We start from the raw sequence: 27,627 nt of genomic DNA, 5'->3' as shown, positions 1-27,627 counted from the left end.
ACAGATGCTTTAACTGTAAGGCTTACTTCCAATTACATGATGCTTTGTAGCTGTGAGAACTGTAGCTCAGTCATGGTGATTGTATCATTTCATGGTGCTGATTAAAATTTTAAGGTATCATAGATGCATTAAATTATAGATAATTTGTGAGCATTAGTCAAAGAGAATAATGAAATATGACCTCTGTGTGTTTTTTGGTAAATGAGGACTACAGAGATGTTTTTGTACAGTAATGAGCAGAATTTCACACTCAATTATTAAGCAAGTAGAAGGAGCCAAGACATTTCTTTCTTCATACCTTGCTATAGTAATAATTCTTGTGTGTAGTTGTGATGGCCCTGGGACACTGAACGTATGTTAATATTTAGAATCATTTGGCTAGAAAGTCTACTTGTGTCTCAACTAAATTACCTAATTTGTGGGCAGGACAGGAGGAGAAATCCAAAGGATGCACTTGCTTAGATTATACTGCTAAAAGAAGAAATGATAACTAACTAGAGAGGGGATTTGATCTGTGTTTGAATCTGGCCTGCAGCCATCTAGTTCAGGCAGTTTTGGAGACCAGTCCTAATTGCAAAATGTTATATAGTGTGTCTAATATATCTTCCTTCATTACCTAAGTTCTTACACCCCAAGTCTGGATATCTGATTCTCACTGCCTCCCTTTTCATCCTTCCCCTCTCCCCCAAAAAAGGTTAGGCTTGGTCATTCATGTGGGTTCTATTTGAGCCCAATTTAAAAAAAGAGGTTTTAATAGTAGCTGGATATATTCAGTACCAGGAATTTTGATTTAGGTTCATCTATTAAAAAAAAAATACTTAGCGGTTATTTGGAAAATAAATCTTCATTGTAGCACTGAAGGAGTTATATTTTTCCCATAATGCTGGGAGCTAATGTTAGCAGTTCTATAAATTCATTTTAAAACCTACAAGCTTTTATATGGATCTGATAAAGCAAAATAGGAGAATAAATCAGGGGTTTTTAACCACTTTAACAGATTACTGTGTACTCTATGAACCAAGTAGTTGCTTAGCAACATAATGATCAGTGCAACCTGGAGGATCCAGTGAATAATGTCACTGTGATTAACACCAAATAAACCAAGCGGCTCTGAAGGGGAAGAAAAAAGCAGCAGAATAGCCCAAGGTGAAAATGGCATCATTCACCATGAGTTTCCTTAATTGCTCCAGTCTGATTCAACATGCTAATAAGGAATAAATAGTAATGACAGTTATTGTAGTTTACTATCACCACTGTTACCAAATCACACTGCTTTAGACAGAACTGGTTATAATTTATTCAGGATGTAATTCTTACATGGTTCTGTTTCATGAAATGTTTTGATGTTTATGATGTTAGCAGTGGGCCTGATTCTGTGTGGTGGTGCTAAGCACCTTCAACTCACATTGAAACCAATGGGAGTCAAACATGCTGAGGCAGCTTGCAGGATTGAGCCCTGAAGGGAGAAAAAAACGGTAGTGTGTTGGTATGATTTTTTTTAAATGAACTTGCTATTATAAATGTTTCCTTACCAGTCTCAATTTTTTATAATATTTACCTGGAGAAGTGACATAATTTTATCGCAACCAGGTAAGGCAGAGTTAAATTCAGTAGTGAGTTATGCATAGTAAATATCAGGGCATTTGGTTATAGGGTGACTGCAGCTTTAACTCAACACCATCATCTGTTGGTGACTATTTTAAACAATCAAACGACCAGTGAATTTTTTCAGTTGCTATTGTGTCCATTAGTTTCAGTTCATCTCATTAATTGTTTGTCAGCCAGTTTCACAGGATCTCTTGCTTTGTACGTTATTTTGCAGTGTTTTAGTCATTCCATTTTGTCATTTTTATTTGCTCCCATGACTGCTGTTAACAGAAGAGGGTCATGCTGAAGTGCCATGAAGTAAGTGATGACAAAAAGCATAGAGTATTCTATGTTGTGCCTTCTCTTTCCTTTAATTTTCACTCATTGGTGTCACATTTTTAGTGTTAACTTTGTTCCTAACTGCAGTTGGGATTAGTTTATCCTAATCCAGAAATGGTAGCCATTCTAAAACCACTGATTTACAGAACTAGATCTGATTTCAAACTGAGATTAAAGCCACCTTTTGCATGGAGAAAGATTTCAGCAACGATTCTTAAATGGGTTCTTAAATCCATATTTAGGTGCCTAAATAAGTGGCCTGATTTTCAAATATGTGGCGTGCTCAGAGCTTTGCAGGTGTTTGTGGGATTTTTACATGTTATTTACGTACTATTATTCTATTAGATAAAGCTCTCTTTTCCCCCCTCACTAGTGGGTGACTTCTTTGTTTGCAAAATGAGTTAACCACCAATGTTGCTGCAACATTTTAATTCACAAAATTTGTCAGATCATATACAGTTTCTCCAAAAGTAATCCTTCACCTCTGGGGAGAGCACAGGACAGTCCAACAGCAAAACTCACTCACTACATTGATCCCAGATAATGATTCAACAAGCTTTTTCACACGCAGCCACATAGCCTTATAGTATCCTCTTGCTCTGCTTTACCATTTTCACATTAGTCTGCTTCGTTATTGGACCAACTGATTAAAACCCAGTGATAAATGAGTTATTTGGCCACATATCAGTTTTGTTCATACTTTGACAAAATGAAGTTGCATCTGATTTTGTTTAAGGCAAAGACAAATCACAACCACATAAAAGATTATCAATTTCTATTTTATAAGTTATGCATGAGGTACAGGCAGGCTCCCCAAACTCCACTACATCCTCTGCGCTTGTAGCTGTGATTCCTTCCCCTTCGTACTTCTAGTCTGCTCCCACTTTTCCATCTTCTGTTAGTCATGTGAAAACTGCCCGCTCCTGATGAAGCAGTCCCTCTTCCCTCTATCTGAGGGTCCTGTGGCACCTTTAAGACTAACAGAAGAGAGTTAGTCTTAAAGGTACCACAGGACCCTCTGTTGCTTTTTACAGATTCAGACTAACACGGCTACCCCTCTGATACTTCCCTCTATCTGAATCCCTTTCCCTCGCCACGGAGAGCATTCTTCCACTGCAGAGACTTCCTGAGCTTTCTCCATTACCGCTGAAACTTTTACGCCGAGAAACCCACGAACCTCTAATGATCGCTGCTTGCTCCCACTGAAACCATATCCCCTGAACAGAGACATCCCTTCACAGACCATTTCCCAATCCTTCCCAGCTAGCACTGAACTAACTACTCAGCAAAATGTTCTGTGTCCTACCAACCCACACACTGTCCCTTATCTTCACCAGCCTCCCAGACCAGGATTCCTGATCCTGCCTCACTTCCTTCCTCCCATAAACCACTCCACAATGGGACTCAAGGGCCTCTTCTGATCTCTCTAGCTAACAGATTCTGGCAACTAGCTTTTCAGTTTCTCTATTGGACTGAACTGAAGTAAAATACAAACATTTGTGATTAAAGAAAATTTTTGTTTCCACAAGTTAGGGCTTGAATAACCTTATTTTGTACTGTATTGCTATTTATATATTATGGGCTCTTTCTTTTGCTAAGACTTGTTTTTCTAAAAGAAGGTGGAAGAGCTTTGTCATAGACAGCAGGCCTTTAGGCAAGTCACAATATAAAAATAGCTCTGATGAGAGCATAATGCATGGTTTTGTTGTGTTCCCCTCCTCCTCCCCGTTCCCGCAAGGGAGCCATCTAGAATATACTGCAGCATGCTGTCTGCCACTGAATCTGTGTTAAAATTAAAAATATAACAGTGTATTTAAATCATGAAAATATGATTCAGAATTAGCTAGTAAAATTTCTTGTTTGCAAGCCACATGGACTGCTTTTGCACTTGGGAAATACACCATTGTGACACAATACTTATATATTATGATGTAATATGAGCCAGCATAATATGCATTGCAACCAGTGCAATCACAAACAAGTGAATGTCTACACCAAAATATTATCATTTGCTATTCTTAATAGGGACAGATTTATTTAAAATAATCCTCATGTTCTTCACCTTTTCAAGTATGCAAGTAAGGGAAGGGAGAGAGTTCAGTCTGTAATTTATAAAGAAATTTGGTTTTAGGCAGGAGAACATTAGTATCACTACTATAATATGATCAAACACACACCTTTATATTGACCAACTAGAACGTACATGAATCCATTGGCTACCGTTTTGCTGACCTTCCTATCTTAACGATGAGCCACACAACAGTAGAGAACTGATATGTAGTCTTTCATAGATAACTTTTTAAAAAACAGAAATGAAAGGAAAGAAAAATGAATTTAGAGAGTCTAGAATAAAATAACAAGGAGTCTGGTGGCACCTTAAAAACTAACATTTATTTGGGCATAAGCTTTTGTGGGTAAAAACCTCACTTCTTCAGATGCATGTGGGCCTAAAGAAGTGAGGTTTTTACCCACAAAAGCTTATGCCCAAATAAATCTGTTAGCCTTTAAGGTGCCACCAGACTCCTTGTTGTTTTTGTAGATACAGACTAACACAGCTACCCCCGATACTAGCATAAAATGGTTGCCATAGAAAAGGAATAACAAAATATAGGCAGAATGGCAGTTACCCACACTTTTTTTCTAGGAATGATGAAAGGAGGAGAGGTCTGTTTCTGGCTGTGCCACAGACCTGTTATGTGACCTTGGTTGAGTCACACAACTTCTGTGTCTATTGTCCCATCTGTACAATGATGTTAACAGCTACCACCGAGGAGACTTGCGATTGTAAAGTTGAATTAATTAATGTTAGTGCAGTGTTCTGGGTTTCTTGGAATGAAGGTGCTGTAAAAGTGTAAATGTTACAATTACAGTATGTTTGAGATAGAGCTGCTAATGTCTTTCATTAATCAACTAAAATAGATTTGTCCCCTCTATCAGACAGTGGGATAGAAATAGTGTAAATATTTATGATAAGAGCATATTGTTCACTTTTTGTTAAAGACATAATGCGGCTTCCATGTAAAAGATACAGTAATAATGATTTTCTGAACAAATATATACTTGGAGTCCATTACAGCAGTAATTTATGAGCAGCGACAGTACGTTTTAAAGTGGAAGATGGAGATGGAACTCAGTGTTATATCACTGCTATGCAACAGGAAAATATCAGTGCCTAGCACAATGGGGACCCATCCTTAGTTGGTCCCTTGGCACTACTGTGATGAACATGGATTAATAATCGAAACATGATTTTTTTATAATAGTATAGGAAAGTTAAATCAAAGACACACAGTAGGTGGAGGCGCAAGGAGAAGTTTTCACATGCTAGTGGATTAGGCCTTTTATATAAATCATGGCCATAGAATGCAGTCCTTTTTCAAAGCAAAACTGCCATTGTCTTCAAATGGTGTCTAGCCTTATTGAGGAATTTGGAAGTGGCCACTTAGTTCTAAGTTAAAATTAGTAAAGTTATTTACTTCTCTTGGTTCATTGATTTCTTTCTTACTATATACATCTTACAATCTGCTAGTGCTGTTGGCTTGGGCCCAATCCTGCAAGATACTGAGAGCCATTAGGTTCCAAGCAGCTCACAAGGAGGTACTGAAAACCTTGCAGATTTTTACCTTTCTTGGTCAAATTACAATACTGTGCAATAAGAGCTAAATTCTGAAACTATTGCTCCTACTATACTTTTGGAGTAACTAAAGGACTGACCCTGCAAGCCTTAAAAGATTTTGCCTGTTCCCTTTGAACCTGTGAAATGGTTTGTGTGAAATCAGTAGTACTGCTTGTGTGCAAACAAATTATTCAAAAAAAAGTAGGGCTTTGCACAATCAGGCCCTGAGTAATCAGAATGTAAGTCCTGCTAAGAATTGATATGTTGTGTTACTCTGAGCTTTTCAGATAAATCTGATTTATCTGACCTTTAGCTGTCATCACAGTGAATATAATTGAAATAGTGTATACTGCTAGTACTGGTGTTTTATATTTGAACATCTATAAGAACTGTTGGCTTAAAACTAATATGCCTGTAGAATACCAGTTGATGAAACAAAGTCCGATTAAATTTAATCATATTCATGGTAGCCAGATTGTATAAATTGGGAACTGCATCACTTAACACGTCTCATTTAAACCATTTTCCAGGGCACAAATAGACACCCCCGCATTGTTCACAAAAAAAATAGGCAGACTATATTTTTATTAGACACTTGCTGTTCAAGTGACTGATCTGTCAAAACTCTGAGCACCCTCAATTCTCCTTATAGTCAAAGGGAGTTGAAGGCACCCAGCATCTTACAAAATTTGACCCAAGTAGCTAGAGCTGTGCCAAATAAATTAAAACTGAAAACCTATTTTATTTGCCATTTTAACAAAAAGGAAAATAGATTAATAGATTTTAAGGCCTGAGATGTCCACCTTGATCATCTAATTATAACTGGAAAGTTTTTCATCATGAGTCATTTGCCATGGCGGAAAAAAATCTGATTAGGGAAACTGAAAGTGGCAACATTGTGGGAGGAAAGAACTGACTGTTAAAACATAAATGTGGTTTGCTGTTGGTTGGTTGGTACTCTCGTCACACTTTTGGGTTGCCTATTTGTTGACAAAAAAAAATATTGGAAGCGAATTTTCCAAAAAAACAGTGACTGGATGGCCCAAGAGATTTGTAAAGGGATATGGAGCTTTTTACCGGTAGCTAGCTAGTTCAAATCCTGCCCAGGACAGTAGTTTTCATAAAAGTAAACAAAAGTCATAATCTCCACGAAAAGATTGGTGATGCCAATCCCCTTCCTAATGTACCCATATCCATAGAAACTACTGGCACCTTCACTAGGCAATGTCAGCAAAGGCTTTAGTGGGCACTTAAAGACTAGACTAAACGTTCTTTCCAAGAGGTGGCCTCTGCAGGGATCATTTGAAGAGATTCAGGAAGCTTTTTATTTCGATGAATAGGAATCTAAAATTAACTCATCATTTGAGTTTTTTAAGTTCAAAGTCATATTTTTAAGTTCAAAGTCAAAGTAAATAACATGCTTCAAGTAAGTTTTAAATTCATGTTTAAACTCTGCATTTTTTAGCTACACTATTTCACTGTGTGAGATTTAAATTCTGACTTAGAGAGGAGACCAAACCAAAACCAACCACTCCTAGTATTTGGGGTGTGTTCATATTCAGATCTGAACTTCATGGCCTAGTTACATATCTAGAACTCCTACCCGAAGAGTCCTTGTGTTTGTAACATTTTCTCATTTAATTTTGAATTAATTTATAGAGTCCATAGAAAGGGAAGAAAATGTAAATTTATCATGTTCTCTGGCTTTTTTTAAACTTCTCATAGGCAAGATTTTCATTTATAATGACATTATGGCTTACCATTGATCATACAGAGTTGGGTTTGTTCTGTGGGAAAGAACTGTGGTAACTTCTTGGTGCCTGTGCCTTAACCTGACCTTGTTACAAAAAGTACATTCATGTGTGAGATCTATCAAAAAAAAAAAAATGTTGTTACTCCAAAGCCACTTTTTTCTCTTGTTGGTAAGGAAAATCCTTCATTCAGTTGCTGATGTTTCTGGATGTTTTCTGTTTGTAATTTCAGGAGCACAGAAGTCATGAGTTCTGTCTCAGGTACACGAAGTACAACCATCACTTTTACAGTCCGGCCTGGAACCAGCCAGCCCATCACATTGCAGAGCAGGTCCCCAGACTATGACAGTAGGACATCAGGAGTGAGACACGCTCCAAGCCCTGTGGTTTCACCGACAGAGATTAACAAAGACATCATGCCTGCTCCTCTGACTGCTGCTGCTTCAGCTTCATCTCCTTCTCCAACTCTGTCTGATGTATTTAGCCTACCCAGCCAGCCTCCTTCTGGGGACTTATTTGGCTTGAACACAGGACGCAGCAGGTCTCCTTCTCCCTCAATATTGCAACAGCCGATCTCAAATAAGCCTTTTACAACTAAGCCTGTCCACCTGTGGACTAAACCAGATGTGGCAGATTGGTTGGAAAGTCTAAACTTAGGTGAACATAAAGAGACCTTTATGGACAATGAAATAGATGGCACCCATTTACCAAACCTTCAGAAGGAAGACTTGATAGACCTTGGAGTGACTAGAGTTGGGCACAGAATGAATATAGAAAGAGCTTTGAAACAGCTACTGGACAGATAAAAATGGCTACTCTTGCCTCTCAAACTTCTGTTATAAATAGAGATGGGCTGGTACTGAAATACGCAAAATGTCTTGGCTGTCTGTAAGTGCCAGCAAAAGAAGAAAAGGTTTAATTTAGCTGCTGGTACCCAGTAATGCAGATTGTATGTTTAGTGCCCAAGCTTAAATCCAAGTAAATGAAATTAATGAGGCTATTTTATTTCACAGGTGGGGGTGGGGAGGTGTGGGGTGGAGATAGAGAAGAAAGATAATTGTTAACTTTGAAATATTACCTATCCATTTATGATGCCCTTCAGCTGGACCCAGAATGTATAAGTTTTCTTTTGGTTTAAAACCACAAGCATTTCATTTTTGAGCAGAAATCACCTTATTTTATATACACCTCTCCCCTGCCATCCAGGGTAGTCCATTCTTGAAACTCTTGTCATGGAATCTCAACATTTTTTCCCTTTTTGGCTTTTTTAGATAGATCCTCACGTGTTTTACCTTTTTTTAACCAGCTTTTAATTAATAAATAGCAGATGCACTACTTCACCCCCTCTTTCACAATGTCATTTTGATCCAGTGTAGAGCTTTGTTTTGTTGGCAGTGAAGCTGATAGTACTGTTGGAGACTCTTGTTCAAAGGTAACTGTTCTGCTTTACTTAGGTATTTCTTTATTTCTGCGTTTATATTTAGCACAATTCCAAGGTAGCAGAACAGGTTTTAAACATGCTGTACTGACCTGATAAGTAGAATGTGGAAACTATGTATAGACTGGAAGAGAATTCGCTCAGAGATCCAACGAAATGAGGCTAGTTTGAACCAGACATCCCCATTTTGCAACCAGATAAACTGCTAATGAAGCCCAACATATACTATATGAGCAGATTAAAATGTGGTTGTAAAGTGTGTTGGCTATAATGTGTCCATGTGCATCTTTTAGACTTTTATAGTCAGATTTTTCAAACATGCTGAGCCCCCACAGATCCTGCTTAATTCATTGAGTTGCAAGTACTCAACAACTCTGAAAAACTGGGATATAAGACAGGATATTGCTTCCATGGAAGTTAGTGGGAATGTTGGCACTGACAACTGGGAGCAGGATTGGGGCCTGTTAGTAGAAATAAAAATGTTTCCGCACGTGATCACCTACAGTTTAAAAAATATTTAAAAGGTAAATGTTAATGGGGGGAGATGTGGTGTCCTAGAATGCAAGTGTTCCAAAGGGCCAGGAAAACAGAGAGGTCCAGATTTATGGCCTTGCTTCATCCTTTCCTGGCTAGCCTGGGTTGGGCTATTGGTGGAGGAAGCATAGTCAATGCCTAAGCAGGAGCAGAAAGCTTCCCATCACTCTCTAGTGACTTCTTTACTGTGTTCCGAAATTATTAGTAGCAGGGTCCAGAGAGCGATCCATCAAGCCCTGATCAGCATTACAGACAATTGGCCCACATTGGGGTTGATTGTTGACTGGTTCTGTGCTCTCTGTGTACTCTGAGCATACACGGTTTTGGCAGATTTGACTTTTTTTTTTTTTTTTTTTTAAAGTTAACAATTTTCTCTCAGTGTCTGACCCCTTTTATAATTAACACCTCTATTAATTTCTGTAGGAGTTTTGTGGGTCTTGCTTTCTGAACATTCAACCTGTTCAAGGCAGGCACATCATGTATGGACAGCCAGACTCTCAACCTACCATACTGTCAGGTTCTCCCACCTTTTGGAAGGTTCCTGATTTTTTTCCTTGCTATGATCCAGCCTATCTCTAATTATAATTTTTTTTATTTTATTTTATTTATTTTTTTTGCTCACAATCAAGTGTCTAATTAGGTCTGCAACAGCCCTAGAACAAGTACATAAAGTTTAGCAATTTAAATACCTTTCTTTACTGCAAGTTTAAATAGTTGTACAGATAGTTTATAAGCACAATATTTTAAGAAAATAAGTGGCTGGTCTACTGGGCAGCCTTTGTGCCACTTCAGTGCTAGAATGTTAAAAAATAAAAAATTTAAAAAAAAATTAAAAAAACACTTTTGTGGTTTAATACTATTTCTGTGGAATAATAAGTCTTGACCTTTTTAAATCAACCTCATTTGGATGCATCTGAACCAGCAGAGCTGTGTTATATTTTCTATTTTTCCTAGAACTTCTTCAAAGGAGGATGAATACTTCTTCAAAAGTGATTACACAATTAACAATGCATTAGCAAAGCAACTATTCAACCTCCTGCCCCCTTTATGGAACAAATCTTTTGACTTAACATCTGTTACTACACTCTTTGCAGGTCTATATTTGTATTTGAAAGTTCCAAGTAACCTTGTAATAAAAATCAAATATTGAGGCATTTTACTTTCAAGAGTACTGAGTTTTTCCATAGTTATATGGCTATTGTTGTAGAGAATGACATTTTCATTCAGATATTCAATAATGGCACCTTAAGGCCATCAAATACTTTAAAAAGTGTAAAAATGGTAATTCAGCCATCATTGTCTTCCATTTGGTGATATTACAGAATTCAGTAAATAAACCACTAATGCCATGCTCCTTTTTGTTTCTTTGACTACAGTTGGTATTACCTCTATAATATGTGCCAGAAAATACATTAGATAATACGGTAGTAAAAGAAAATGTAGATGATGACTTTTAAGCTGCTTTTTAATCACAACCTTATTGTTGAATTTAGGTTTAATGAGTGCTGACATACACAAGTAAATTACAGCTGATGGTATCCCTTTCTTAAACAAGTGTTGTTTCTTGCTTATGTATCTTTTCAGGCACTTAAAGAATAGGTACAGTATAATTAGTAGAACAGAGATTAAAAACACTAAAGAGCTAATGAAATAGTTTATTTTTACATTGTGTCTTATGATCTAAAGGGTAACAGGGCCTGAAAGGACCTACTTTTACCAATAAAATACACCTCTGCCAAGATGAATTGGTCTCTAGCTCTGTTTGATGACTTTGCTACAGAAAGCAATAGTAACAGATAAAACTCCTAGTATTTTCATCACTTTTGGAAATGTTGGGGTGAGGGAATGGCCCTATTATTTCACGCTACTATGATAGTGGAGAAGAAAATGTTAGAGATCTATGAAACATGTAATGATATTCCAGGTTTTAGGATCAACTTTTGTTTATATACTGTAATTTAAATAAATTGCATTTACATGCCTAGTTTCTGTAATATTTGTGTATACAATACCAAAATCACACAAGATGTAAATTGTGTATAACTGCAGACTCCTTTCCCTGAGTGTCTGGGAACATTTTAAGTTTAATTCATATATTATAAAATGACTAGATGTGACTGTTGATTTACAGAATTTACATATCACAAAAGCTAATTATTTGTGGTACTTAAGTTAATAAAAATAGTGATTTTCTGAGTTCTTAAACAAGCATTACCCAGTTGATCTGGCAATGATTGTGTGTAAGCCACAAATATTGATAATTTTTCCATTACATTTTTTCTTTTCTTTTCTAGATATTAATGTTTCTCAATATAGTTTGTGTAACAATTTGTGTTCACGTTATCTATGTTGCTGTAATTTTTGTGCTTTAATTCCTCTTATTTCAAATTGATTAAAAATCAAGCTCCTGTAACTTGCACTTTCCCTGATCCTTAATACTCTTGTATGGCAACCAAAATTCCTGTAAGAAATAAATATAATATTGCACTAAGGTTGTGGTTCTGATTGCAAACAGTAAAAGCTGTCTGAATTTTTGTTAAAAAGTTGCCAAAATTACAATCTAATGTAACGTTATTGAAACAGCATAAAATGCTTTAACTGCATATAGCTAGAGAGAAAATAGGTTTATCAAATGTTAGAAAAAAAAAAGTTTGCTTTGGTTTCTCTTTCTTAGTTAAAGCTTTTTTAATGCTGAAACCAAATAGGTTTTGAATTTCAGATTCACATATAAGATTTGAAAAGTAAAGAATTTTGTTAAGTGATGGAATTTTTTTTTTTTTTGGCTTGGAAATGATTTCAGCTGATCATTTTTCTGGACTTGAGGTCGATCTTTATTTTGGTGTTATCAAATAAGTGTAATTGATCATGCAAGACATTTGAATTGTTGGCCTGCTTAGCAATCTGGTGAAATTCTAACCGGGTTCTTGTAGGAGAGAGATGCATTACAAAGAGCGAAGAAAAAGCAGCAGCAGTCCTTATCCAGAGTTCAGACCTCTTGTGATAAAGACACTACCGCCATACTTCATTAGTACTTTGGATAAGTTGGGCTCCACATTCTTCTTCTATCTTTAATTGTTAACTTGAAGAATTTTTTTTAGATATTGAAATAAATATTTTAACTGCAGTCATTCTGTTTCATATCTAATGTTTACTTTTTTTCCTGGGATGATGATCTATTTCTTCTACTTTTTTTGTATTTATTTTCTGTTTTTCCTACATTGTATTCTAATATCAACAGCTTTCATTTATTTCAGGTATTTTAATAATTGAATTATACAGAATATCTTTATCTGTAGGTATACATGTCAGTACATGATAAAATTAATAAAAAATAGTTGTGTAATACACAACTATAGCATGCTGTGGAACTGCTAATTCTATGTGGGAATCTGAGAGCAGAATATTTAATAATTTCTATTATTATCCAAATTATATTGGTGTTTTTTTCTCTTGTTCCTGTAATATGTTTCTGCATTTCACAGTCTTCACAATTTTATGTCCAAGATCACAACAAAACACTGTCCAGTGCTACTAATCTGGAACCGTATGGTTATAGTAAATCGATGCTTCAAAACACACAAAAAGGAAAAAAGTGTGTGCCTTGGATGTTTTGAATCTGATCTGCATAAAACCATGTTGTATTCAAATGATGTACTTAGATGAAAGGAACATTTTATCATCAATGTATTGTCGTAGCTGATAAAATAGTTAGAGTGCCTTGTTTTCTGAACTGAGACGTCCCTATCAATGCACAACTAAAAAGGGTTAAAAAAACCGAAATGTTAAGATCTAGATATTATTCTGGGGCCCTCTCTTGATCATGAGACTATGACTTAATCACAGTCATTTAAGTTAAACTAAATAAAATAAAGAAAATTGAAATAAGATTGTGTTTGTTAATTTCCATTAACAAATTTATTTCTATAACATACACTTAGAATATAATTATTTAGTTAAGTGTACTGTATTTTGATTGCAAGGTAACGGATACAATAACTAGAACAAATAAGCTTTTGCTTTTAATTATGTTCATGTTTTATGCTGACATCTAGTGGTCTTTGAGGGCCATGGTCTCGGAGCTGTATTTTTATATAGGCACAGCATGTTTTTAAACCTTTATTTCTTTTGATTTAAAATATAATTAATATATGCATTCTTTCAACAGAAATTCATCAAAATGAATTTGACAGCTGCATGTTGGGCTAACTATATAAGTCCAAGAATAAGGCTGAATTATTGACACATTTTTTTCAGTAAATATGCAGTGTTTAAGGAATTGCAACTTGTGTTTTTCAGACTGCATCTCTATACTGCACCTTCAACTTTAGTAGGCATGTTTTTGTTAGAGTGACAAATAGATTTTGCCTGCAGCATTGAAAATCTTGGACCACTAAAAAAGTTTCATTAAAATGTTAAAGATAAGCCAGAATTTTCAAATCCAGATTGCAAATACCCTAAAGTTCATGGTGTTTTGAGTGGGGGAGCTAGTTCAGTAGATCATAAAGGTGGGTGGTCATTTCCCAAAATGTGGATGCAGAACTGTACTTGGGTTTTTTAATCCAAAATGTACGTAGGCCTAACTCTAAAAAGCGTGTATGGATTTCTAACTTGAAGTTTCCTGGTTTAGACGTTAATTTGTGAGTGGGAGAACAGCACTATATTTATTAAAATGTACTGGCATAAATGCTGCAGCATACTATACTCCTTTTCCCCTCAGAGATTCTACAACCGCCACTGTAGAGAAATCTCAAGTTGGACTCAATAACATTAATGTTTTAAAGAACTAGTTTTTCCATTCATGCCTTTCCATAACCTTAAATGTTGTCCATTTTAAATTTCCTTACATAAGAACTGAGATGAGATGTTAGATACCTTCCAGATCTCAGGCTTCAGTTAATATTCTCTTCCCCTTGAACAAACTTCTGGAAAAAAATTTTTTCAGGAGATGTATATGTTAGTTCTCTTTTAAGGATGAGCCTGAAGAAAATTATAGGCTTGATGTGACTGCATCACAGCTATTTCTAAGTCAATATTGATACTGTAAATAGATTCAAGTCAAGGTAGCAGTCTCAGATTCGTCACCAGAAGGGTAGAGAACTGATGAACTTCTCTCACATGAGCTGCGTAAGGGGAGTTGACTTCCTGATGCAAAGGAGACTAGTATAGAATTAGAAATAGTGCTTATTTGCTGTTGCCAGTTTATCAGAACACCTCCAAAATAATTTTATTCAAATTTCTAAATAGACAAACTAGATGTATATATTTAAATACATCTTGCTAAAATAGTACTTTCTTACCATTACTCTGGTAAGGCCACATCTCCTATCAACTATCCGTTCTGTTACAGCAGACTTCTTACAATGTAATCAACTACCTTTCCTCTAGTTGGGGGGGGGGGGTGGAATACTGTGTATAAGCAACATTACAAAAATATTGCCTGTTCTCTTTCATTCAGATGTAATACTTTACCAACACAATAATACTTTGCACCTTTCCTCTGGGAAGCTCTGACCACTCTAGAAATGTTGGTAAGTGTTCTCTGCAGGTGCAGAGATTGAAGCACAGAAAGGTGAAGTGTTTTGCTCAGTACTTTGCAATGAGCACAGAGGTTTAATTGTGGGGAATGATGTCTCAGGTGGCATTATTCTGTCTGGTTCTGTTCAATATCTTTAGCAATATCTTTGGCAATATCTCAATGCCATTTAGATGATGGCATAGAGAATACACTTATAACATTTGCAGACGATACCAAGCTGGGAGGGGGGTGAAAATGCTTTAGAGAATAGGATTAAAATTCAAAATGAGCTGGACAAATGGTCTAAAGTAAATAGGATGAAATTCCATAGGGACAAATGCAAAGTACTCCACTTGGGAAGGAACAATCAGTTGCACACATACAAAATGGGAAATGATGGTTTAGGAAGGAGTACTGCAGAAAGAGATCGGGGGAGGGGGAGATCATAGTGGATCACAAGCTAAATATGAGTCAACACTGTTGCAAAAAAAGCAAACCTCATCCTGGGCTGTATTACCAGGAGTGTTATAAGCAAGACATGAGAAATAATTCTTCCACTCTATTCCTTGCTGATTAGGCCTCAACTGGAGTGTTGTGTCCAGTTCTGGGTTCCACATTTCAGGAAAGATGTGGACAAATTGGAGAAAGTTCAGAGAAGAGCAACAAAAATTATTAAAGGTCTAAAAAATTGGGTTTGTTTAGTTTGGAGAAGAGAAGACAGAGGGGACATGTGGCACTTTGTACCTCAGAGCAACAGCCTGGAATCCCCATATTCTGGTGTTGTATAGTTATATTTCATACAAAGCATGCCATGTAAGATAGCATATGAAAAGTCATGATCTGCGGAAACCCATTGTTGCGTCCGAATATGTATACCATTAGTGTGCGTGAAGTTGAGATTTTGCTGCATGGCTGTTACTGAAATATGTTGTAAGTTTGAGAAGTTCTACTGCTAGTCCCCAGTGCCAACAAGGGTGGTGCTCCACACCCATTATTTAGCTAAGGAGTTGTAAGCAAGGGCTTTACAAATCTGTAAGAGAAGCACCAGATAATGGGGGATTGCTCAACCCTGTGACTCAGCAGAGCCCGCCAGAACATGTCTGGGCTAATGTTTTCCAGGCACATGGACTGAGAATATAAAACAGACAGTGGCATCATGCTTTTGCCTTTCTCCTTTCCCATCTATGCTGGAAGCAACATGAACATTGGGAAGATAAAAACTTCAACTGAGGAGACTGATCCCAGGCTTAAAAGGGGAAGCCTGTATATTAAGAACTGTAACATTTGGTGAGGTGAGAAAACTGCTTGATCCCAGTACTACCTAGTGTAATAAGGTTTAAGATTTAGAAGTGTGCTTACCTTTTATTTTCTTTGGTAACTAGCTCTGACCTTTTATGCCTACCATTTATAATCACTTTAAAACAGATTTATTAACTACAGAAAGATAGATTTTTTTGTCACCTAAAGCAATGTGTTTTGGTTGAAGTGCTTGGAAAATCTCAGCTCAGTCTATAAGGGTTAGTGTGTGTCCTCGTCACAGGGAGGGGTGGAATGGGTAATAAACTTATACTGCCACTGGTCAGGTTTCTGACCAGGACAAGACAGTACAGTTCTGAGATGCAAGGCTTGGGAACTGGGGGGGGAATTGCCTGGTGCCTTTCTCTGTGATTCATTAGTGGCTCAGGGAGCATTTATACAATCCAGATGTGTGGAGGGGCTCCATATGCTATTGTGCTGGGTGATAACCGTGCCTAGAGGGGTTGGCTGCTTGTCATTAACAAAGCATTGTAAGAAATACCCAGGCTGGAGAGTTAACAGGGCACAACAGTACCCTGCTCTCAGGTTGCTTGCCAGGGATCCTGTCACAGGACACGCTACTTTTCAAGTACATAAAAGGTTGTTTCAAGGAGGAGGGAGAAAAACTGTTTTCGTTAACCTCTGTGGCTAGGACAAGAGGCAATGGGCTTAAGTTACAGCAAGGGCAGTTTAGATTGGACATTAGGAAAAGCTTCCTGTCAGGGTGGCAAGCACGGGTAGTGATCAATGGCTCCATGTCTAGTTGGCAGCCGGTATCAAGCAGAGTGCCCCAAGGGTCGGTCCTGGGGATGATTTTGTTCAATATCTTCATTAATAATCTGGAGGATGGCGTGGACTGCACCCTCAGCAAGTTTGCAGATGACACTAAACTGGGAGGAGTGGTAGATACACTGGAGGGTAGGGATAGGATACAGAGACAGGGTATAGATATAGACCTAGACAAATTAGAGGATTGGGCCAAAAGAAAGCTAATGAGGTTCAACAAGGACAAGTGCAGAGTCCTGCACTTAGGACGGAAGAATCCCATGCACTGCTACAGACTAGGGACCAAATGGCTAGGCAGCAGTTCTGCAGAAAAGGACCTAGGGGTTACAGTGGATGAGAAGCTAGATATGAGTCGACAGTGTGCCCTTGTTGCCAAGAAGGCTAATGGCATTTTGGGCTGTATACGTAGGGGCATTGCCAGCAGATAAAGGGACGTGATCATTCCCCTCTATTCAACATTGGTGAGGCCTCATCTGGAGTACTGTGTCCAGTTTTGGGCCCCACACTACAAGAAGGATGTGGAAAATTGGGATGAGTCCAGCGGAGGGCAACAAAAATTATTAGACAGCTGGAGCACATGACTTATGAGGACAGGCTGAGGGAACTGGGATTGTTGAGTCTGCAGAAGAGAAGAATGAGGGGGGATTTGATAGCTGCTTTCAACTACCTGAAAGGGGGTTCCAAAGAGGATGGCTCTAGACTGTTCTCAGTGGTACCAGATGACAGAACAAGGAGTAATGGTCTCAAGTTGCAGTGGGGGAGGTTTAGGTTGGATATTAGTAAAAACTTTTTCACGAGGAGGGTGGTGAAGCACTGGAATGACTTACCTAGGGAGGTGGTGGAATCTCCTTCCTTAGAGGTTTTTAAGGTCAGGCTTGACAAAGCCCTGGCTGGGATGATTTAATTGGGGATTGGTTCTGCTTTGAGCAGTGGGTTGGACTAGATGACCTCCTGAGGTCCCTTCAACCCTGATATTCTATAATTCACTAGCATAAATTGTCTAGAGAAGTTGTAGACTCTCCATCAGTGGAGACTTTTAAGAGCAGGTTCAGCAAACATCAGTCAGGGATGATCTAAATAATACTTAGTCCTGCCATGAGTGCAGGGAGTGGACTAGGTGACCTCTCAAGGTCCCTTCCAGTCCTATGATTTTATGTTGAGTGATGCACTTTCAGAGCTAGACACGTGGATGATAACTTTTCTAATCCATCATCTCTGGACTTTGATAGCTTCTTACATTGCTACACTATTATGGAGAGGAATTGATGACACTTTACAGATGGTCTTAGGAAACCTTTAGTCAATTGTTAAAGTATTTAGAAGAAAAATATTTTTGCCATGAACCTTTTACAACTTCAAAGTGAAGAGACAACTGCCAAAACATATGTTAAGTAAGTTGTAATATTACAAATAGAAGAGCAATTTATGTGCTGTCTGGTAGCCTGATGAACTAGATGCGTAAGTATACCCATGACTTAGGGAACAAATAACACTTTTGCTTTTTTTTAGTCACTAAATTAGATGAGGAAAATTTATTTATCTCTCTAGGTCTTCTGTGTTGTTTGCTGAAGAATATATCTAATATTTCTTTAGCAAGTAAGAGCCGGAATCATTAGGGGAATTTAGGTGCTTAACTGAACCTTTAGGCACCTCACTACAACATTTAGCTACCGCTCATCACAAACCCCCCTGCTCAGCTGCTGCCTTCTGAAATTGTTGATGCCTACATCTGTATGGGTAAAGTGCCTGAATTTCTACTGTGGGCATGCACCATTGAATAGCCCAGCACCCTACATGATGCCTCAGCTCTGGTGCCGTTCACAGGATGGTTTTCCTGGCCTATCTTGCCTGCAGAACCTGCTCTAGTAGACACACTCTGAGGCAGCCTTAAACACATCTATCAAAATGGCCCTCATGCAAAACCGAGGAAGGTGGTGGTGAGGCCCTTGCTGCCCTTCTTATCTGCTCAGCTAGTAGTTAGAGCACTCACCCAGGATGTGGGAAATTCAAGTTCAAAGCCCCAACTGGGCACTAACACCTTTAAAAAATAATAATAAGGAAGGCTGACAGTGAGTGGGTTCATGGCTATGAATCCTGAGGAGGAGGAGGTGCCTCCATCCAGCCCAGAGTTAGGCACCAAACTCCTTTGAGAGGTAGGATTTAGGGCCCCTCCCCTCAGGGCCAGCTCCAGGCACCAGCTTACCAAGCAGGTGCTTGGGGCGGCCACTTCGGAGAGGGGCAGCACGTCCAGCTGTTCGGCGGCAATTCGGCGGACGGTCTCTCACTTCTGCTCGGAGCGAAAGACCTCCCGCCGAATTGCTGCCGCAGATCGTGGCTTTTTTTGTTTTGTTTTGTTTTGTTTGTCTGCTTGGGGCAGCCAAAACCCTGGAGCCAGCCTTGCCTCCCCTCACCATTTCCTGCTGGCTACCTTAGGTAGTTCCCCACTCAGCTTTCTGGCTGTTGTAGATCCTATCCTCTTCCCCTGTGTAGTACAGGGATCTTGGCTTCTAATTCAGGGCTGTGGATTCCATTAAGCAGGATGTTGCCTAAAGATTAGATGTTAAAACATTGTCTGTGTGCCCTTTACGGAGATAGCTTTGAATGCTAAAACAGGTGCAGCTCTAGTTTATCTAGATGGAGAGTGAATTTTAGTGCTTCATCTTCTCTAGCCTGTGAAGTCAATGTTGCATTCAGAAGATGCACTTTGGAGTATCCCCTACTCCCAAGTGCACCCCTTGAGCACCCTAGCGGTGACTTCCTCTCTTGTGTGAGAAGACCATAGCATAGAACACAGCAAAGAACACTTTCATGCACAAGCTGAAGCCAGAACTCAAAATAAACCTCAGTGGAACAGGAACCTTAGGATGGTAGTGAGGACGTATTCCAGCAATCCTACTATTTTGAAATTTTACCTGGATCTAAGCCATCAAGTTTGAGGTAAGACCCTAGCAGTTACGAGTCAAGAGCATTATAAGCTGGGGCCCACATAGTTTGAGATTTCACAGCTGCAGAGTTTGCCCTAGAATCCACCCTTGGCTGAAGAACTATGCTTCAGCATCCAAGATTTCTTTTAACAAAAGGTTTTTGCTTGCTTGTGAAGAAAATCTTGAAAACCTTAAATCAAGGTAAACCGATGCACTGATATTGTGCCTGAAACAACACCTAGGAAAGGTTTGGACTGCCTCATTCAGCTTATTGGGATGTTAACTCAAACATAAAATGTGTCAGTGTCAATAGCAAGAATTAAAATGAGCAGCAGTGCTACAGTTAACATCCGGACCCAAAACTGCTTCTTTGCTTTCCTGTGTAGTAAAGGACAGTTGTGGCTTTTGACAATCTCCCAGAGCGTCCCACTCTATTTTGACAACTTATGTTGAAGTTATGGGTTGCCAAAACTACATTGAAAACTGAAGTTAACAAAATTAATGGACTGTAATAGGAAAATAAAAGGGCACTGTTTTGCTTATATTACTCACTTTTATACTTAAATACCTCCATTTTAACATTTAAATGAAATTGACAATTTCCAGCATACTACAGAATCCAGGGACTTTACCACAAAATGTACAGCCCTCATGCCTCAAAGTAGGCAGGGCCTTAATTACAGTAGGTCTACCACAGGCAATAGATTTCACCCTTGAGACCAAGAAATAGCAATCATAAGGTTAGAGGTCTTAGGCAATCACAACAAATTCCTTTTTAGCCCTAAGGACTAGGTCTATAAATCAGATCCCTTTGTAAGCTAAATACAGGAGTTAAATCCTCCTGAAGTACTCAGATTTTCAAGAATTGCACTGTCATTACATAATGCGCAATATATTGTGTATACAGCATGTATTCTGACTTAAGTAACTTTAACAATAGCTAAACATCAATATGTGTATTTGAAGCAAGGCTCGAGAGATGTATTAAAGAGCATGCAATGTTCAGCTAAATGGCAATAGCTTGGACATTTATAACAACGAATGTACTGTTTAAGGGTTACTTGCATCCATAGTGTGAACTGTGCTTTTTATTCTTGAATATGCAAAGTGTCCCTTTTGAATTAGTATTTCAAGAGCTGTTATTGCATACATAGTGGCCTGGGTTTAATAAATGAGAGCATGCTTAGAAAAAGGAACTACCAAAAATGTGATTAAGCTGTGAATAAAAGTGTGTTCTACCAAACATTTACAGACCTCTGGAATAAACTGCGTTCCTAGAAACTGTCAGTAAAAAATTATGCCCTGATCTACATTGAGAGTAGCAGGCACATCTCTGCTATGACATGCACTGGCTAACAAAAATCACAGTCCACAACATTAACTACTGTGTCAGGTATTACAATCTCTATATATGGGAGGATATTCTCCATGCAGAGTTGTCTGCTGTAACAAAGAAGTGTCTATACCTTATCACCAATGTAAAATAAAAAAGGGGAATGCTTGTGCAGATGGCTTGGAGCAGCCCCATTCTAGAGATACAGAGGCAAGAAGTATTGAATATTATTTCGGTTATGCAAAGAGTTGTTGTGTATTTAATCACCTAAACTTCATGGTTTGCATGGTCTATAGCCAACAATAGTTTGTAATCAATGCTTTGAATATTTATTATATAAAAAATGTGGCCATCCAGTCTCTCTACATTCAGCAATAATGGGTTGATTCAGCTCGAACTATTACCAATGGTAAAAATACTACCTAAAGTCCACAGGCTTTCTTCAACAGCAAGGCTACCCTTCAGCGATTATGAAGTTTGGTTGCCTTTAGCCCAGATATTCTATAACATAAGATGCTCCATGCGGAGTCATGGATCAAGCTAAGGCTGCAACTTTTATCTAACCAAATTAATGGAGGACAGTCATGCATCTCGTTCCAAAGAAACTACCAAAGATGAGTCCACTATAGTTTCCAAACACCAATCTTCAAGAGAAGGTCCTGTAAAATTAACCCAGGGATCAGTACCACCCTTGTGCCTTTTCCTCATGCAAGAGATGAGGTTTAAACAAAGGGTATGTCTTTCTGTACCAAATATCTATGCCTGCAATACACAGCAAGGACCCAACCTGATGGTATACTGCCAATGCCTGGTACTTCGGTGACCATCTCTGCTCCCCCTCCCCCGCCGCTACTAAAATTAATCTTAAGTGGACACCTGCCATAGTGCTAACTACTATCAATACACTACAGTACTTTCCCCTAATCTCCCATCTTCTCTGAGAAAGGCAAAAAACCCACCAAGGAAATATACTGTGGGGAAGAGACTAAGATGTGACAATGGTGACCCATGCCTTGCTCGAGCAATGTAAGCTGCATCAGGTCTTCTAACAGTCTGGCTGCTGGGCTAGTGAGGTACCTCATGGCCCCTGAATGGACCAGTCAATCGTTGGTGGGAGAAGGGTGGGAACTAAGGGCCTTGCCCATGGATGAGGCTATCAAGAAGGGATTACCGCTATTCCAATGCTGACCAGGAATCTAGATTTTGCGAGTCTAGCTAAACCTCCCTACCCCACAGCCAGCAGGAGGGTGGGGTGGGGTGGGGTGGAGGGTTGTGCATATTAGCCAAGCCTGACAGAAACCATAAATTCCACACTATCCTAGTAGCTTCACTATTATCTTCCATTATAAGAGCCTAACACACCTTATTCGGAGGACTCCACATCATAATCTCTCTCATACACATACATTATTCCACAGTAAAGATTTTTAGGTGCCAATCAATCAGTCATGCTACCATCCCCTATGTTCATGGACTCAATGTGCGGAGAGCCACAAAACTGGTTCAAAGCATGGGACAAGGCAAACTTCAGGGATCCTGAAGAGGGGTATGTACCCTACGCTCATGGCAGACTGATACACGTAGTCTTGAAGTGGCCAAGCAAGTTGGAGGGAGCATGATTTTTTGATCTGCAACTATAAAGCTCAGGTCCAGTGAGTATTTAAGGGGAGACTTCCAAGGAAAATCCTAGTCGCTGCAATAAATGGCTATGGTTCAGTTGTTGTCAGCCTATTCACTGTCTCAGTATTAACACCAATGTCCCCGCACGTGTCTAGGAGGCACTGTGCTGTTGGAAGGGCCCATATTTAGATAAAACTGGCATTTTTCATGCAAATACAAGTATCACTGCTGGTGCTGTGCCCAAATTCCAACTTAGCCCTCCCCCTTGAATTCCAGTCTGAAAGTGTGCCTTTTTTGCTTACCCTTTCAGATTGCTGGGTACTAATACTAGCGCAGAGCTGTCTTTGCATTTCAGTAGGGCTGCATGCTATGCGCTCTTCTGTGCATACATATTGAAGTTGTACACTGAGATTTTAATGTTTACCCCCTCTACATACGTGTAACTAAGCATAGCGGCAGCAGGACAAATTCTCATGTGCTGTAAAATCCTTTCAAAATGAACACTTGTATTTTAAACTATTAATACTAAGAGCTTCATTGTAATAACATTCTAGATCATCTCCATGTCTAGTGTCTGCATTAAACAAACTAAAAAGGTGAACATATAAACAGTTGGGGCTCGAATTGCTTCTTATTTACTCAAGTGTAAAGCAGGAGTAATTCCATTTAAATCAAATGAATTACACCGAGGTAGCTCTGATGTGACAGAGTCTGGAGAACAGGATTTGCAATGGAAATGTCCGTTAACATGTATTGATATGTATCACTCTCCAAACATACTGTCCCACGTGCCTGTCTTTGAGTTTTCATATTAGTAAGTTGTTATTTCTAAACTATTAGTACTCTCATGTTCCTGTTTTTGTTTTGTTTTACTATGTTGGCAAGTACTACTGCCCAAGATCCCAGAAAACAAGTTTTCCTGTATCATGTTGCCAGACTCACCAAAAACAATTTTTACATGACATGGCTTCTCTCTGGTCTGCATGGCACCCTGAATTGCAATAGAAAAAAGTAGCACATATCCAGGGAAGAAGTCTTTAGGATGACTTGTGTAATAAGTGCTATCTTGTCAAGTAAGCTCTTAAGCATTTTAAAAGCCTTTTAAGAGTTTGCCATTAGCCTATTAAATAAAGCACTCTAGTCATCAGTCTTTAGAACCCTTTAGTTTCTATTGAATTGAAGGTTGTAACAAGATGCTAGCACTTGAAATTTTAGCACTGTAAATAAAATACTTTGTATATAAAAATGCTATAGCTCACTGTAGAACAAAGTGATCTTAGAAGGGTCCAAAAATATTGGCCAAGAGCACAGTCAATAAAAATAACACTGCTAGTTCTCAGAGGTCTGATCCTGAAAGGGGAAAATTAGAGTGCTTAAGCCAATAAAACATATTCAAAACAGACAAAGTAGGAATTGTTCTGCCATCTAAAGACTTCTAGCTTTGTTCCTCTGGTATGTTGGCTATCCTACAATGGCTTGCTGGCAGAACTCAGCCCTAACACCAGCCATCTGGGCACAGAAAGATTCCCTGAGTGGCACAGAACTTCCACAGCAGCTCCTATGCCAGCTCTCTCCCAGCTGCTAGCACAGGGGGAAAGGGCTGGAGCATCCCTCTGTTATAAGTAGTTCCCCAATAGGGGATATTACAATATAATTATCGTATGTAGATGAACTTTTGGGTATGCTGACCCTGGAGGTGCAAGTCTAATTTCCAGCTTGGGTAGATATACCCACGTTAGCGCTGAGTCACAGCAGTGAGAGTGAGGAGACAGGCAAGCCAACTACATACCCATTGGACACCCTAGGTTTAAAAATTTTATTAGGATGTTTAAAAAAAGTGAACAGTACAAACTTTAAGCGCAGAAGTTTCTGGTTATCAGGGAATAACGTACAGATTATCAAAGGGTGCGAAGTTTGGTTTAAGATCTTTATAAACTGATTGTGTGATATCCAGTGCAAAATTTGTCATGTTGGGGTCTTCGGAAGGCTCATGATGCACTGAGCATGGTTGTTATAGTGATGTTATAGTAATTGTTACCGTAATCAGTGTGGTAGCCGTGTTGGTCTGTATCAGCAAAAACAACAAGGAGTACTTGTGGCACCTTACAGTAAGGTTATAAATATAATTTCATGTATATAGTTATGAGGCTGAAAATGTATCCTCATGGCTTAAAGCAAGCCCATGCAAAAACTCTCCAAGAACAGAGAGGCAGTTCACACCTCATTAGGGCATGGATGGGACAAACCCAGCCCAGCCTCACAGGAACAACTGACACTGGCTTAGGCAGCAACAAAAGAATTTGTTAGACCCTTGAAGGAGTCACCCCCTTCCTTGGGCAGTTTGGGATTGCAATGAGGTAATGCTCACCTGACTCTGAAGGGGGAGAGTGGCAAAGCCAGGAGGAAAGAAAGGACGTGCTACAAGGGAGAGACATTTTGCCATGCTCTCGCTCTTCCATCTACAGACACCACCGCCAAGTAACTGAACCACTGATCAAAGGGGAGAGCCTGAGAGATGTTTCTCACCACAGGCTAGCTCTTCAAAGTTTGTAAGGACATTGAAAGTGTTAAGATCAGCTTAGAATGAGTTTTGCTTTTATGTCATTTGACCAAATCTGACTTGTTATGCTTTGACTTAGATTTTCAGTGATTCTATCTTTATAGTTAATAAATCTGTTTGTTTGTTCTACCTGAAGCAATGTGTTTGGTTTGCAGTGTGTCAGAGGCTCCCCTTGGGATAACAAGCCTGGTACATATAAATTTCTTTGTTAAATTGACAAATTTATATAAGCTTTCAGCATCCATTGGGCATAACTGGACACTGCAAGACGGAGGTTCCTAGGGTTGTTTCTGGGACCGGAGATATCGGCTAGTGTCATTCGCTTGCAAGTAGCTGGGAGCAGCTGACATGCCAGAGGCTGTGTGTGAAGAGCCTAGGAGTGAGAGGTTCTCACAGCAGAGCAGGGTAAGGCTGGCTCCCAGAGTCAAGGATTGGCGTGGCCTAGCAGATCACCGGTCCACATAACACCAGAGGGGAACATCACAAACAGATTCCTGTCTCCTAGGAGATGGATAAGAAAGGGGATGTGTTTATCAATTAGACACTCTTTAGATTACACTGGGAAAGTAACAACATTTGCAATGGGGCTGAATAAAAAGTAACACAAAATAAGAGTATAACCCATGCATCGTCGGGGTGTGGTGTTCTGTCCCATCTAGTAGCACTGAGACACTTAGAGAGAGAGCGAGATTAATAAGTCTGCTCTACAGCCTTAGCTAAGAAGCATATGGCTTTTAGCTCATACAGTAGAGGCTCATGCCCTAAGCTCCAGAGGTCCCAGGTTTAATCCTGCCCACCGACAACTGGGGTCCCTTGGTTTTACAAGAGCAGCCCACTATTAGGTATATTGAGCAAAGCCTGCAACATACTGTGATGGAGCGGTGATGTTGCAGGGGAGTTTTACTGGTACTGTCTGCATTGGTGATGGGATATCAGGGTGTGACTTCACTTGAGGGATGATACCTGAGCATGTAACCTGAGCCCAGGAGGGGGCTGGGGCCAGGTGACCCCTTCTGCCTGGGAAACTGGACAAAGGCTGGAGGAGGAGCCGGGGGTGTGGCTGGAGACTGCTGGAGGGGGTTTCAGTTTGGAGCTGGCTATGGAAATAGAGGAGACCCGGGACCGGGGTCCAAGCTCCCTTCCCCCCAAGATGGACCTGACTGAGGAGATCCTGTTGTCTGTACCTACAAGCTCTGTTTTGGACTGTGTTCCTGTTGTCTAATTAATGTTTTACTGGCTGGCTGAGAGTCATGGTGAATCACAGGAAGTGGGGGGTGCCTGGCCCCACACTCCGTGCCACATACTCCAACAGAGTCTAGCTGTCAGCAATAAACCGAGAATACCCCTGTAAATCTTAGAACTACAAAAGCATTTTCAATGCGCAAAAAAAGTCGTATATGAAAGGTATTTTTTCAACAAGTGTAATAAAACAATCTGGACAAACAGTACATCAGTTTATTGCCACACTGCCAAAAATGGCTGAAATGTGATTATCAAATCTTAAAAGATAAACTAAGTGTGATAGATTAGTAACAGAGGCAAAAGATGTAAGATCTTGAATAAGAATGCTCAGAAAGCCTACACTAACTCTCCCAAGAGCTATAAACATAAGCCTAGTTAGTGAACAAGCTTCCACCCAAATGCCTAGCATTTGGGGAGCCAGCAGAGGTAATTCACCAAGTAGCATAGGGAAAGCATGAAAATACAAGAAAAACCACCACCAAAATTTGTGCAAAAGCAAATGAAGAGGAAGATCTGTGGGCTTGCTGCTAGATCTTATTTTATTTGCTTTCTGTCATGTCCCAGCAACTGTGAACACAGCTCGCTGGTTTGTGACTCTCACATGAACGTTGGACCCTTTGGTTTAGCCCAGCAAGCTCCTTGAAAGACAGCCTATATTACGTGAATTCAGCTTCCCAGAAACTGCTGTGATAAGCTCAGACAGCATCTCTCCCTCCTCTCCAGAAAAGAAATTGCTGAACTTTGGGACTTCAACTGCCCTCATCAAATAATGAATGCTAGACCCTATGCAGCTCAACAAAAAACTTTGCATATCTTTGTCCTCAGGTAGTGTCTGTCTCCCCTCTTCAGTGCTAGTTTTCCTTCCAACTTTTTTGTCCCCTTCTCATAATGCTGCATGCTCCCTCACCCTGCAATACTGCCTGCTTTTGTCTGTGCAAGAGTCTCATAATCTGCTTGTAATATTGCTTCCTTCTGAGCTATGTTTCATCTCAATTTTCCAGGTGAACCTAGTTGGCAGAGGGAAACTTAACTCCTTATAACTGGTGCTTTTCACTACTCTTTGCTTCCCTCTTTTCTGGTAGTCTG

At 39.3% G+C, this 27,627-nt stretch overlaps 1 protein-coding gene and 1 long non-coding RNA gene across 15 annotated transcripts in view; both read left to right on the top strand.

Moving 5' to 3' along the window:
- The window catches only part of SHANK2 (SH3 and multiple ankyrin repeat domains 2), a 640,917-nt gene extending 627,770 nt beyond the window's left edge, over positions 1-13,147 (top strand). For 13 of the 14 annotated variants that reach the window (XM_065592634.1, XM_024100174.3, XM_005304567.4 and 10 more), the window contains one exon: positions 7,526-13,147. In XM_065592634.1, coding sequence (XP_065448706.1) covers positions 7,526-8,099 — 574 coding nt within the window. In that variant the 3' untranslated portion in view covers positions 8,100-13,147. Of the gene's footprint in view, positions 1-1,878; positions 1,906-7,525 lie in introns of all 14 variants that reach the window. The other variant, XM_065592636.1, reaches the window with a different exon arrangement.
- Positions 13,148-14,489: 1,342 nt separating this feature from the next.
- Positions 14,490-27,627, top strand: part of LOC135983094 (uncharacterized) — a 31,548-nt gene continuing 18,410 nt past the window's right edge. The window contains exon 1 of the long non-coding RNA XR_010600590.1: positions 14,490-16,072. This is a non-coding gene — a long non-coding RNA (uncharacterized LOC135983094). The remainder of the gene's footprint in view (positions 16,073-27,627) is intronic.

Source organism: Chrysemys picta, chromosome 4, assembly GCF_011386835.1.
Source record: "Chrysemys picta bellii isolate R12L10 chromosome 4, ASM1138683v2, whole genome shotgun sequence".
NCBI classification, from domain to species: Eukaryota; Metazoa; Chordata; order Testudines; family Emydidae; genus Chrysemys; species Chrysemys picta.
The sequence above is the reverse complement of the archived record's forward strand: the minus strand, read 5'-3'. Positions and strand labels throughout refer to the sequence as shown.